The following is a 15,315-nucleotide window of genomic DNA, read 5'->3' as shown; positions in this document are numbered from 1 at the left end:
CTTTCAAAAGATTGCTTTTCCAAAGATTGCTTTTCCTTTAAACAGAAGAATTAGGACATAGTGGTCTGTGCTCTTAACATTCTTTTTAAAGACTACTTTTAGAAAAAAATGTAGAATTTGGAGCCATAACAATTTGAATTTATATCTTTACCTCTGCCACTTGCTAAATACAAAGTGAACTTTGATATTTTCTCTCAGCACCAATTTTCTCAGATACAAAATTTAGTTAGTGTTACCTATTAAGATGAGTGACTGTGAGGATTAAATTTGTCCAGGGTGCACAAGTAGTTCTGTCTTGCATATAGTTGGCCCCTGAAAAATAGGATAAGATCTTAGATAAGATCTGTCCTCTGTAAGTGCTTTGAGGAACTGGAAGGGGCTTCATTGACAGTAGTTGGTGTGAGTACATGCACACAAGTGTACATTTATGTGTTTCTTCATTTGCATAGGCTCATTCACTTGCACATAAATGCACATGTATTTTCTAACTCTTGGAAGATCATGGAATAAAGCTTTATGTTTACAGAAAATTAGTTTAAAGAAAGTCCCTGGCCAATTCAATGGAGTCTATAAGTTAGAAGTTGAAAGATGTGGAAATACACTTCTCAAGCTCTCTCAATTTCCAAACTAGATGGAGCATAATCATGAGAGACAAAAAATGGAATGTGGAGTGTATAATGTCCTTTCCACATGTCTGAACTTAATGCTTCAATATCCTAGAGATGTAATGGGTGGGATGGTAGTGGTTGGGTAACAGACAAAAAAGAAAAGAAAAGAAAAGAAAAGAAAGAAAGAAAGAAAGAAAGAAAGAAAGAAAGAAAGAAAGAAAGAAATGTTCAAACTAAGCTAAATAGTTTATCAACTAAGATATAAAAATGTAGTAGATATATTTATTTAGTACATTATTTTTATTTTTCCACATTTTTATTGGTTCATTATAGTTTTACATAATAAAGGGAATTGTTGTTACTTGTAACAATATAATACAGTACATTATTTTTCAAGAACAATTTTTTAAGATGCTCGTAACTGACCCAAGGCCCTTGTGCATGTTAGGCAAGCACTAACCTATATCTCTATTCAAAAAAAGAAAAAACAAATAACTTTTGATAATATAAAAATATAAACAAATGTATAAGTTCCAACTCAAGTGAAACCTTCTTCAAGCAAATCCAAATCACCTGTTTTCACTTTACAACCATACATATGTGCACATATACTCACACATATATACCAAACATGTGTGTGGGTTCATATGTATGCAACTTTCCTTTTTATTTATTTTTTTCAGTTTCTTTTTTTATATAATGCTTATCACTGGATCCAGAATTGACCTAAGGAAAGCACATAATTAATAAATGGCACAGTCAGGGCTTGAACCAAATTATATCAAGTCCCAGAGAAGGATGGTTCTGGTAGGCCACAGATATAGTAGAGTTGTGAGACTCATCTGATCTCCTTCATTCCACAGGCTGCCCTCAGCATCCATGGCATGTGTGGGGGACCAATGCTGGGTTTATTCTCTTTGGGACTTGTGTTCCCTTTTGTGAACTGGAAGGTAAGCATCTTACATCCTTCTTTGTGATTCCCAGCTCAGATGAAACCCCAGATATATTTCCTCACCTCTTTTTCCCCTAACCTCTGGTTGGAAAGTCTATTTATCTTTTCTAGGAAAAGAATTCATAGTAGAATCAAACAGAATCAAAATCCTCCCATATCTGACTTCAGCAAAGCCATTTCAGAAACAGAAAACAAAGAAGGGAAGAGGTGGTCATGAATTACCATATGTCATGGTATCAAAGCTAACTTTTTAAGGTTTAAATTAAGTTTTCTCTCAATTAAGGGACAACAAAATGAACTTTAAACAAGACACTGGATTCAGAAACAGTTTAGTTAGAACAGAAGTTTGAAATGAAATTCAAGTGAAAATACATGTAAATTTCATTTTGTCTGTAGTTATCTAAAATTATAACTAGCTTTATTAACTTGATTAACTAATCTGTATGGAGGAGATGGGACATGACTGGGATATCATGATAGTTGTACTATCTTCATTTGGCTGGGCTGGTAAGCTAGGAGTACGAATTCAAGAAAATGTTGTTCAAATGACTATGCATGGAATATAAATCAAAATTAATATTTATTTGAAAAGTAATATTATAAAAATATTTGAAATACCATGATTTTCTTAATCTAGCAAAATTGCCCATTTACTTATTGTTACTCATAAACTTACCACACATGCATATATTTTTAGAAAGTCTTTAAACTCAAGATAACTTGATTCTTTGTTTATTTATGTGCATGCCCTAGGGTATTCCCTAAATACCAAGTCAACTGATTTGGCATCTGTGTCCACCTGGCCCTTATTGAACTCTTTTAGATAAATCATGGGGAATTGGGTAAAGAAAGTGGATGGGTGGATGGGTGGATGGATGGATGGATAGATGGATAGACGGATGGGTAAATTTCAGGGCATTTTCACACTTCTCCTGCAGTTGTATTAAGAAAACACTGTCTTAATCATTTTTATGATATTGAGGTTTGCAAGGATATTTATGTCCTTGGGAGATAATGTGAAGAAAGACGCTTGCCTAGTCCCAAAAATATCTGCAGTTGCTGTGTAAGATCTTAATGCATTGTCTATTTAACTTATTATCTATATTATCAAATAGATAACAATAGTAATAGTAAATAGTCCTTTTTATTTAGTCAGGAAAACCACCTTATTATAGATAGAGAAAAGCAAATATTTGAATTTGTGTCACCTTTTGCCTTGTAATTGGTAGTATGAGTAAATACCCTTACTTGCTAGTATTTCGACTCAAACAAACAAACAAACAAAAAATTCCAAATGTTGGAAGTCAGTGGACTCTGCCAGAATCACTTGGGATGACAGACATGAGTAAGAATTTTTGTGTAAATAGATGTTGATGAAACATGACTGCTTTGTCTTCATTCTGTGAAGTTTTTCTTAACTTCTGAAACTTATTTTTTGGCAAGCAATTAAGGTTCTAATATCTTTTTAAATAATGAGAAAGAAACCAGAGGTAGAGAAATAACTCATGTTAGAAATCTAAATATAATGATCTCTATAAAATTCTAAATGACACTGTATTGGGAGAGTTGACAGGAAGGTAGTTTTGACTGTGTTCCAGCACATGTGACCAAGATTTAAGGTGGACAGCCAGAACCTCCTTGGTGCAGTACTTCTCATCTCATGATTCTTTCAACAAACCGTTTTGTCCAATTTCATATTGACTTTCCTTTCTTCATCAAGGGTGCACTAGGAGGCCTCATTACTGGAATCACTTTATCATTTTGGGTGGCCATTGGGGCCTTCATTTACCCTGCACCAGATTCTAAGACATGGCCTTTGCCCCTATCAACAGAGCAGTGTTTCCAATCAAATGTGACAACAGCAGCACCTCCAGAGCTATCTAACAGGTATGTCGCCTTTAAATATGTCAGACATTGCATCTCAGAGATCAGGACTCCAGTTTAGAAAAAAGTGCATTCCTCAGGGTTAAGGCTGATGAGATACATTTTGTTCTCCTAAGAGAATTCCAGAGGTCAGCACTGAAGAGCATTATGTAGGGCTGTTGCTTTCTTCAGATACCTGTTTCTCTGTACTCAGGTATACAACAGTGAACTGGGAGAGCGATAAATTGGAGATATGAGTGCAAAACAGAAAAAGATTAGTGGAGGTTTAAAAATAGATGGGTGGATATGAGGATCATAGTTCCCTCAAAAGAATAAAGATTATGAGTAGAAGAGACTGTGAACAGTGAGGAAAATGATTATGAAAATATTAGGTTGGGAACCTATGTCTTCTAAATCAAGCTATGTGAACACATGTGCTAACAAAGAATTTTCATTTCTATTTATGGATGGGTTAAGAGATCTAAAGATACCAAAATACAGAAGATAACTATGATGTAGAGAGAATACCATGGACTCTCAAATCAGAAATAACCTAGATCTGGATTTTGCTTTTACCATTAATCTACTTGTATCATTGAACAAATTAGGAACTGATCACTTCTTGCATTCTAGAATCCCTTGATTTAAAATGAGGTTCTTAGCATTTATTTTACTGGGTTTTGAGAGGATAAAATTAGAATGCATATATATACACACACACAAACACACACACACAAATATATATGTAGTGTGTATGTGTGTATATGTACGTGTGTGTGTGTGTGTATATATGTATCTTAGTGTAATAATGTACATTCTAACATTCTAACTGAATATAGGGGCAAGTCCGGGAATATAAAATTTGTGGTCCTCAGATTTGAATGACTCTTTTCTGATTCTCACTAATGCTTACCTTTTTGGCTTGTTTTCACTGGGCTTAACATTCTAAAAATTGTCAAATAATTTTGCAAATTATGTTTATGGATATCTCTGTTCTGAGCATATCTTTTCCTTTCCATTTCCCCTGTCAGTCCCGAGGGTACTCTCAGCATTTAAAAAAAAATTAGGACAGTGAAGTTATTCTATTTGTCCTTTTGGTTGCTCACCTTTCTCTATCTTCTCTTCTAATCCACTCCATCCAAAATGTTCACTAGATGTATTCTCCTGAAGCAATTTTCTGAGTTCATGACTGCCACACCAAGGTAACTTAAATCTTCTGTCTACAGAAAAAAGGACAGTATTTTTTTTTAAAGAGAGAGAGAGAGAGAGAGAGAGAGAGAGAGAGAGAGAGAGAGAGAGAGAGAGAGAGAGAGAATTTTAATATTTATTGTTTTTAGTTTTTGGTGGACACAACATCTTTGTTTGTACGTGGTGCTGAGGATCAAACCCGGGTCGCACGCATGCCAGGCGAGCATGCTACCACTTGAGCCACATCCCCAGTCCCAGGACAGTATTTTTTTTTTTTTTATCGTGGAATGAAATGCCTTTCAGGAAATGTAGAAATTTCCTGTGGGTCCTATTATTTCCCACCCTTCTCCTTCTTCTATTCTAGATCCTCCTCTTTATATATTCTCCACTCTTTTCTACTTTTAATCAAGGTGTTCATTTCAAAGGAATTCCTTTTAACATTTATTTCTACTTAGAATCTACTCCTCTTTCAAGATGCATATTAGTGTCCCCATATTCCCATAAATAAATATACATAATGCATATTAAATAAATTAAATATTTACACACACACACATATTTAGATTTCAAAGACAGTCAAAATTTGAAAAGACCTTTTCTAAACAAATTATCCTTCCATTCTTAAAACTTTTCTACAACCCTGGCATCTTGAAGGCTATGCTTAAAACAACCTCTCAAGGCATTCTCGGCATTGTCTGAATCCTCCCAGTGCCACCAGTTATACCTTATTATTGTTTCCTCTTGTATTGCTTTCTCTTCTGTCCTTCTACTTCTTTCCCCCCTTTTACCTTTTTTTTCTGTTCTATTTTTCCTCTACATAATAAATTCCTTGAGGTCATATAGTATATTTCATTCTTTTTTCTTGGGGGGGGGGTGCGGTACCAGGGATTGAACTCAGAGGTTCTTGACCTAGCAACATCCTCAGCCATATTTTATATTTGATTTAGAGGCAGGGTCTCACTAAGTTGCTTAGCTCCTTGCTTTTTCTGAGGCTGACTTTGAACTTGAGATCCTTCTGCCTCAGTCACTGGGATTACAGGGGTGCACCACTGTGCCTGGGTATCTCCTCCTTTTTATAAGGGAAAAGAGCAAGGAGGAAACAACAAATAATTTTACTTTATTCCACTCTTTCCATACTGAAATCTGGGTTCATCTTTATCTTCACCTCAGAGCTTATTTTTGTAAGCAGTAAGGATGTCTTATTACTTGTGATGCCATCCAGTGATGGTGACTCTGAATACAGGGAAGATGTCCTTAGGTGTAGCAGGGTTAGCCAGCTTAGAAAAAGAAATTTCTAGCATAGTTCCATTTCTGTTTCCATATAATATTAAGTAAGAGGGCACATTCAAAAGTTGAAGATGGTTCTTCTGACATTTATTAAGTTTTTTTAAGCAGTAGTATTCATTTGAAGCTACCAGCTGAGTGCATGTAAGCAACCAGCTATGTGTTGCATTTTCCAATGCCTGCCAAATGGATAGTTTTTCCTAAGATGTAAAATTAAGCTGCCTTTGGTTCATTGTTTCATAGGATATGGTGGCATTGTAACCAATCAGTTACTTCACTGAGAAAGGAAATAGACCCTAGTTGCTTCTATGGGAAATCTGCATCTAGACTCCATTTGAATCACTACCAATCAAATTTCCCAGGAGCTCAACAGTCATCTCTGCCTCCTTTTCTGCAAAAGACATGCAATGAACTCTCTTTATCTAGCATGTTAGCTCTTTATACTATTGAGTAAGTGGAGAACTGCTCTGGTTCTTCCTGTAGGGTGAAGTAGGTAGAGCTCAGTATGGAACACTGAGCAGGTGGTCTTTGCTATACAGCATATGGACACCCCTTTATCTTATCATGCTTCTGTTTTTCCTCTGAGATTCAGTTAGAGTCCTTCCTTTCCATAAGTCTTATGGTTGATCAATATCAAACTTTATATGTCTTAATCTGCCATACTATTTCTTTCCTCTTGCCTATGTTTATTATCCTCCTTTTTTAGAATATTAATTGTGTTCTTGATTACTCTCTTTTCTGATTAATAAACATTCTTTTAAATGAACTGAAGTACATTCTCACACATCCTATCACAATCCTTTGTTCTTGTTCCACCATGCATTTCCAAGTCCATTTTGTGATTTTCTGTTAGTTCATATATGTAGACAATGGCTATCACAATTCCTGGCATTAAATCTGATCTTAATACATGCCTGAAAGATAAATAATACAAAAAGAATGGAAGACACAGTCCTCAATGAAATACTCGTAATGCAGTCAACACATTGCAATATTTGTAATTCAGGGATGATTTGAATCTGGAGGAATATGAAGCACAGGTAGTGTCTAATTAAAATGTTAAGCTTTGGGTTTAAACAATGCTAGGCCCTAAAAGGAACCTGAACAGTCCTTCAGGTCATTGTGGATGACAATGTCAGAACAATTGAAACTGGTGACATGTACTATTGTTACCCACAGGCCCACCATTGCTGATACCTGGTACTCGCTCTCCTACCTTTACTACAGTGCTGTGGGTTGCCTAGGATGCATTATTGCTGGAGTTATCATCAGCTTCATAACAGGTTGGTTACTTGGATTTCTTCTTTTGTGGACTCTGTGGCTATCTTACTGGTTTGATTTCAGGTCCATCGCAAAAGGCTTTTTCCAGAGACATATGTCTACTCTCCCCAAGTAACACATAAGAACATTCCCCTGGTTATTATGGATCTGATTTTTAATATGTATGATATATGTATTGAATAGAAAAGACACTTTGAAACATGCTCCCCAGAGACATGAATGTGAAAAATCTTCTATAACAGAACAATCATTAAGTCTAAATAGCAAGAGTGTTTCTTTTCCCCTCCTCTCAATAAAAGACTAGTTTTTTTCCATTACCACCTCATGGGATCAACCCTGGCTGATCTGTTAGATAAGAAGGGCAGAGTCTACTGTTACCTTTTGGAAACTGCTTTGCTAGGGTCAGTGATCAGCTTCACCTTAAGCCATTTTTTTGGTTCTAGGATTTACCATTGTACTTTGGACCATAGTCTCTCTGATGACTCAATATCCTTTTAATGCCAAAGTTCACGAGGTAATAGTTTAGAAATGAGTTAGAAATGTGGAGGATGGAATGGGCCTACCACCTTCTTGTTCCACTGTCCTGTGCATTTTAACTAAATAAATTATTAAGGTATTCTCCTTTTATGCTACCATTATGTACTTACAAGCAATCAGCACTCAATATTTCTATTCAACACAAAATGTCCATGGTAGCCTTCCTGCTGATTTTGGACTGGAAATGCTACATGTAAGTTGCAATGCCTTATCATTCTGAGTATGACCCCTTTAGCCATTCATTTAAATTTGAGGATATCTTGGGTATGATAAAGAACAGAGCATAAATATTGTGGCCCTAGGCTTTCATGTGAAAATTCTCCAAATTTCTTCATGAAAAATGATTTCACATGCAAGTTTGTTTATTTTGTTTAGATGTTGCCTTAGTATCCTGAGTACAGTTGCAGCTTTTGTGCTGCCAGTAGGATATACCTAGCTCTGTTGATAAGGTGGTCACTCTCCAATTAAGAGGGCAGCTAAAGCTTCAGCTGCCTGATTGCAAAGCAGAACATGTGTACTCAAGTCCTGTGACTGGCTAGTCTATGTATTTTCCAAATGAACATAAGAATTGACATATTCCTGTGCTGATACATCAAGGTTTGTTTTACATTTGGATTGAAAATATTTTTGTTATTGTGAGCATGAACAATCACACTGATACAATCCTTATCTTTTCTTTATTTCTAAATGTCTGTAATCTTAAGAAAATATGCTTAAGACCAAGAGGCAGCACTTTAATAGGGTCTAATGCCACTAAACCTTTGAAAAAAATATTGGTCCTGGTGGCCACATGTTTCTACTTCCTGGTGCCTATCTTTTCAAGTGAGGTTCTGGTGCTCATTTGGACCCTCAGGTCTGGTCACTAAGGAATTTTCAAAAACCTTCCATCATGCCCACTGAATGTTTTTTAAAAAGACTAAAACTGTTTAAATTTTGTGGAATAAATTTAGTAGATAAGGCGGGGCCTCTGAGTCTGTTCTCTTGTACCATATTCAAACTTAGTCTTGCTTGGTCTTAAAAGGGATGGTTTCAATTCTACTTCTCCCAGATAATCATATCCCTCATACTTGTTGATAAATGTAATTATTTCTATTGATTAGCACCTTAAGGCTTTCTAAATTATTAATCCTAATCTGCATCAGCTACTAGAAGGTGATATTGGACCCAGATATACTTTAAAGTATATATACTTTATGACTGGCAAAATTCTACTGGGGAGCTGAAAGTTTCTTTTTTCATTATTTTTTATAGTCATGTGAAATGAAAATACCATTTCCTAAGTCAAGAGCAAAAATCATTCTTCGTTGGTTAAATGGCCAGAATATCCCGTTGTCAGGAGAGCAAGAACAGCTTTATGCCGCTCTGAATTTCAGTGTACAGCCCTTCATATTCAACTGAATCTTATCAATTTTATGTCACCTGCCATGTGTCTGAAAGTCTTAGATATAAAGCCTTCAATCAGTCCATTATTTTTATCTCTTACGTCAAGTTTTGTTCAACTAAGGCTAACTCTGACCTACCACCTGTTTTTGTAAGTAAAACTTTATAGAAACACAGCATGCCCACCATTTTATTCTTATCTGATTTCACTCTACTAAGATAGGGTTAATCATTGCAACATAGAGTCTCTGGCCAGCAAAATCTTAAATATTTACTATTTAGCCTCTGACAGAAAAGTTTTGTTGATTCTTGCCATAGATCATTGATCATTTTGGAGAACATTAATGTAGGACTTTCTAAATCAATAGGAATTGTGTAGCTCTATATTGATGCTATGATGTAGCTCATTCATCTTCTATCTTTCAGTTTGCTGCTGACAAATTCTATGCTATTTTCATTCCTAATTTTTATATGTGGCCTACTTGAATTTAGTCTCTCACTCTCTTCTCTCCCTTTTCTCCTCTTTTCTTTTTTCTTTCTCATACACACTTATACACATACCTTTCTAATTCTGTTGAAACTTCAAGAATAGTGTCTTTTTCCCCAAAGTTTCTGACATTTTATATTCTCCCATTAACTCCTTTTCATTTCTGACCTAGCTTTTCTGACTTCCAGTATAGCCTATGTTTTGAAATCAGGGATTCTATATTGGGTTAGGGGGCTTGTGCTCTGCACAGGGTGGCCAGCAGAGGAGATAAATGGGGAATGGATTCCATCCCCAACTCAGCACCTTGGCATATAGTTGCCTCTGTTCAGAGAAAAGGGGAACGTTTCCAAATTCTCCCAAAGTTGCAATACAACTCATTATTTCTTCTTCATCTGAGAACTCCTTTTTGCATAAAAAAACCCCAAACCTCATTTGTCTACAGGAATGTCTTGTCCCTTGTGACCTTCTCCTTTCACACGCATACGTCCATAGTCCAATAGTCTAAGTTCAGTCATGCCTCATTCCCCAAGATCTTACTCATAATTAAAGCCATAAACCCAAGATTTAAGTTTCATTTTTTTTTTTAACTTCCTACTCATGAGAACTATAGCCCTGTACTTTGCTTTACTCTCTACAATCTCCCAGTCATTATTTTTTCTAGATGGAAACAGGTCGTAAATCTATATGAAACAAAGAGCCTTTTATTTGTTAGCAAACCTCAAATCCATATTATTTATTGGAGTGTTTGATAGTTTAGTTGGTCTATTCAGAGACAACTATCTTCTTTTTAAACCCTGGGAGTAGTTTGGTTCTAAGTTAAATTCTTCTGATTCAGAATCATGATTAGAGAGTAGTTTGAGGTTTTGCCCAGTCCTATTGCCCATACACATTAGGGTAAATTGGGTGTTATAGGCTTTAATACCATGTATGGTTAATTTCTTGCTCCATCATTTAGTAGGTCTTAAGAAAATTCCTTAGTAACAACACTTGCCTAGCTATAAGGAGTGATTTAAGTATAATGTGCCTAATTTGTAGAAGGCACTGATTGATAAATATTATTGTCAATAGCAGTAGGATTCTATTTGGTCAAATATCTCTTGACAGACTCATATACTGCCACAAAATATTTTATTTGAAAATCAACTTGCAATTTTGAAAATCTAAATTTTGTATGTTCCTAGAAAGAAATTTGAGGGAATGCTCATGGATGGGCACACTGTCTAGTACAAGGAGGAGTCTGCTTGATACGTGTAACTCCTGTTCCCCTATTTCTTCTAGGTCCTTTAGACTAATATAGCTGTCAGACTCATTGCTAACATTTAATGAGAATAAGTATTCATAAATAGCCTTGATAAAACCAAATTTGCAAAGGTTTGGGGAGGAGGAACATCATGAACCTTTAAATCTTGTTTTGATCATCATTGTGAACCTTGTTCAACAGCAGGATTTGAAGAAATGGAGCACTGAACAGATATGTTTTAAGGAAAAAGAGACATGAAGAGTGTCTAGAGTGGTTGGGGAGAAACGATGGGATTGCTTATCCAGTAGGACAGATAGAAGGGAACACTATAATTTAAAAATAACCTCTTAAATAACCTTGAATATTATATCTGATTTGGATAAAAGCTAAAAACTTTCTTGAATAAATATAATTCCTGATTTCCCCTTTGTTGGCCTGTGAAGGTTATTAGTAGATTTTTCCATTCTAAACATTTTTAAATAAATGTGTTTTCTCTGTTTTACTCTATAGACATGAGTTTGCCTGAGCTGACAATTCATGGTTTTCTTAAAACCAACTCCAATCCCTTTCTTTCAGGAGTTCTATTTATTCTTTCCAGTTCTATTTATTAACCTGTCAGGCCTGTTTTCACCCTTTTACTAAGAAGCAAATTACTTCTCAAGTTGACTATGCTTAAATCCTGGAAGCCTTTAACCATCTAATCCACCTGTCCTTTTGTTAATAGGTCGCCAAAGAGGCAAGGATGTTGACCCACTCTTAATTAGACCAGTTTGCAATTTATTTTGCTTTTGGTCTAAGAAATATAAAACTCTGTGCTGGTGTGGAGTTCAACATGACCGTGGGACAGAGCAGGTGAGTAGATTAAGCTTTTAAAACCAAACATTAGCTCAAAGAGATTCCTGTTTTGCCCATTTTGAGCCAGTTGCAAGGGGTGGGAGTGGGGGTTGGTGAAGGAAAGCAGTGGATGTTAGAACTTGAAAGAATCTAGGTCTCAACTTCAGAATTTCCTCAGCTGATTACCTTTCAAGCATATGAACACAATAGGTAAATGTGCCTTGGATCTTAATTGCTGGCGTTGCAAGTGACCTATTTTCAAAATTCCTTTTAACCCCATGTGAAGGTGAATTCTAGGCAAGATAAATAAATAATAGAAAGGGAACAAGGAGCCTCAGTCTCAGTAAAGGCTGAAAGCCTGGGTTTTAGATTCACATGCTTTGGGACTAATCCAGTCCCATGTCTGTCTTTCCTTCGATGAGTTATTTAACTTCTCCAAATTTCAGCTTTTTTGTCTGAGAACTGAGCATGGGGGCAGGTGATTGTGCAGAATGAAGTGGACAGAGAGACACTTCTTGTTCTTTGGGGTAAAAATATACAATATTGAGAGAACTTACAGGCAGAGATGCAGAAAGAGGCGCCTAACTTCCCAGTCTCTACTCTATAAGTGCAGTTAGGCCAAACCAAGCTAGACACAGTATCTGAGTACTACCAAGTTCTCATCAGCCAAGAACCATCAGGAACAGCCCACAGTCTGATCAAGTTGGACTTACTGACTTGATGCAGCATGCTGGGGTGCTGCAGAGGACCCACATAATTCCACCTTCTACAACAGTCGGGGGTGGACATATCTTTTGCATGTTTTGGGCTTTTGCTGAAGGATTCTGAGAGGTGTTAAAGGGAAGCAGGAAATAAACCTAAACTTCCCTGGTCAGCATTGGTAAGAGCACAATAGTCAGACAAAGTGTTATTATGGAATGTGACAGCAACAGGATTTCAAGGAAGCAATATTTCCTGACAGTTTGTAGCTGGCTGCCTTCTCAACATGATTAATGGCAGGAGTGATCTTTTTTTTTTTTTTTTTGGTTTTTGATTTTCGGTTTTCTTTTTTAGTTCAAGCTTATTTTCACTTTTTCATCCACATTTTATTCTCATAGAACTTGAGACTCTTAACCCATATCATATCATTTATTTTTCATCTGTCAATTGCTGTCTTCCCCATAATTGTGTTATGACATAAAGCTAAATTTAATATCTATTGCATTTGGGAATAGCACCATCTTTTTGTGGCTCAGAATGGGTTCTAGGATCAAGAGATTTTAGGGGGATATTTAAATGCAAATGGAGGGATGTAATGAAAACTGGACAAAACCATGATATGAAAGTTCAAAATAGGAAAAAGGAGAACTGAGCTGGGTGGGGGTACTGAAGCCAGTCTTCTTGGAAAGTAAGCAATGGCTTAATAAATAAAAAGTTTGCCCTATTCAACAGTCTAGAGTTCTGAGAGGGCATGATTCATCCAGATCAGCAATTTAGTTTTCTAAGAAGGTAGTAGTTGAACAGTGCATTGTTTGTGTAAGTGGATTTCAAGGAAGTTCTTGAATCAAGTTATGAACTGGTTTAAAGACTTATTTCCTGAGTGAGAATTTCCTCATATATAAGTAATAAATTATGTTAATACAAGAAGCTTACATTCTCAAGACTTTCGTTGAGAGTGGGAGGGAAGACTTAGGGTGTCACTATTAGGTTCTTGTGCCACAAAACGTTGAGTAGTCTGTAGGAGAGATTACATGTAGGTATTTCCATTAGCCTCCAGAGGGTTTGCTGTTCACAGGTAGGAACAGGCCACTGCCACCTGAATCACAGGCTGGTTTGTCCTCAGGCAGTAAGGAACTACCTCATAGTATTGCTGTATTAAATGAGAGATGTATAAATATCCTCAGGTAACACAAAACATTGTGAATGCTCAATAAGTTGTTGTTTTGTTGTTATTATTATCAAGATTATCAGTTAAGCAGTCTCGGATCAGTTATTGGACCATTTTTGTACAGAGCCATTATTTGAAAGGGAGACCTGAGTGATTTCCCTCTAGGTGGGCTGGAGTACCTTGACTACATTGTTACTATGTGTCTTTCCATTTTTCTCAGGACAACCTTGAGAATGGCGGTGCCTGGAAACAAGGGGCTGAATCTGTCTTGCAGAATGGACTCCAGCAAGAAAGCCTGACTCATGTTCCAGGATATGACCCCAAGGACAAAAGCCACGACAATATGACATTAGAGAAGATGACCTATTTTTAGGACAGTACATGCAAGCGTGTACCTGTACACGAAAACACACACACACACACACACACACACACACACACACTTCTTGCCTAATGTTAGTAGAGATGTATAGCAGTCATTATTAGAAGAAAAGGCTGCTCAATATCTATTTATACTTATTTATACAAATGAAATGACTGTTCCCTAGGATATTCTTTGCAGATCCCCAGTTAAAAGTTACAAAAAATCAGCAATGCTCTACATGCCCGGGGATTTCCTTCTTTAATAAATCAGGACTAGATTTCACCATAGTGGAAGGAGTCAAAGAATATGATTTGTGTCATATAAAACTTCAGGTTCTTTGTGTTTATTTTGTTCTCTCTCTCTCTCTCTCTCTCTCTCTCTGTGTGTGTGTGTGTGTGTGTGTGTGTGTGTGTGTGTTTGAGATTGAACACAGGGCCATGTTCATGCTAAACACCTGTTCTACCACAGTGCTAAACCACCAGCCTATGTTTTGTAGTTTTACCATCAATATCTTGGAGCTATAGAAACAGTATGGGAAAAGGGAATCTGCCTAGTAAATGCTACCCTGACACTGTTGGTAAAATGAGAATGATGTTGTTTGCAACCTCATGCCTCACATATATGTAGACAAATTTTATAACCCACCCCCCATCTTATAGCTCTAGTGGAACACTTAAATGCTACAAGCATCCTCCTACTGCCACATTTGAGCCTCTTTTAGTCATTACCACTACTAGAGCTGTCTGACCTAACTTTAAAGAAAATACTACAAAGCACAGAAAGGAGACAAGGGTGTCTGATCAGTGGGAACAGTTATAACTCAATGCTGTCTTCCCTTCGTGGTGCAGGGATTTGTTTCTTCTTCCTTTCCATCACCTTACAAACACAAATTGATTCTGCACTTAACAAGAAGTCTGGAGTTTTTCTCTAAGATGAGGTCAGGAGAAAAGGAGCATCTTTTTGATATAAGGGTATTTTTTTTTAGTTCTTTATATATTTTGGATATTAATCCCCTGTTAGAAGAATAGCTGGCAAAGAGCTTCTTCCATCCTGAAAGTTATTCTCTGCACACTCTTGTTCCTTTTGCCATCCAGAAGCTTTTTCATTTGATGCCACCCCACTATTGATTCTTGGTTTTATTTCTTGAGCTTTAGGAGTATTGTTAAGGAAGCTGGTACCTGTGCCAGTATGTTGGGTGTGTTTTCTTCTAGCAGTTGCTATGCTCTCTAATTCCTAGATCTTTGAATCCACGTTGACATGACTTTTGGGCAGGATGAGATATAGGGATCTAAATATTCAGCTTTCCCAACACCTTTTGTTAAAAAAGATATATCCTTTTCCAAAGTATGTTTTTGGAAACTTGTCAAATATCAGATGACTGTATCTATGTGAATTTGTCTCTCTATTTTCTATTCTGTTTCATTGATCTT

General features: G+C 36.4%; 1 protein-coding gene across 1 annotated transcript in view; it reads left to right on the top strand.

Annotated features, from left to right (window-relative positions):
• Slc5a12 (solute carrier family 5 member 12) overlaps positions 1–13,894 on the top strand; it is a 52,173-nt gene extending 38,279 nt beyond the window's left edge. Inside the window, exons 11-15 of the mRNA XM_076844280.2 lie at positions 1,472–1,558; positions 3,281–3,447; positions 7,075–7,178; positions 11,545–11,672; positions 13,742–13,894. Of these exons, the coding sequence (XP_076700395.1) occupies positions 1,472–1,558; positions 3,281–3,447; positions 7,075–7,178; positions 11,545–11,672; positions 13,742–13,894 (639 nt within the window). The remainder of the gene's footprint in view (positions 1–1,471; positions 1,559–3,280; positions 3,448–7,074; positions 7,179–11,544; positions 11,673–13,741) is intronic.
• Positions 13,895–15,315: the final 1,421 nt, after the last annotated feature.

This window comes from Callospermophilus lateralis, chromosome 2 (genome assembly GCF_048772815.1).
Source record: "Callospermophilus lateralis isolate mCalLat2 chromosome 2, mCalLat2.hap1, whole genome shotgun sequence".
Classification (NCBI taxonomy): domain Eukaryota; kingdom Metazoa; phylum Chordata; class Mammalia; order Rodentia; family Sciuridae; genus Callospermophilus; species Callospermophilus lateralis.
This window is presented reverse-complemented; position numbering and strand designations above follow the sequence as displayed.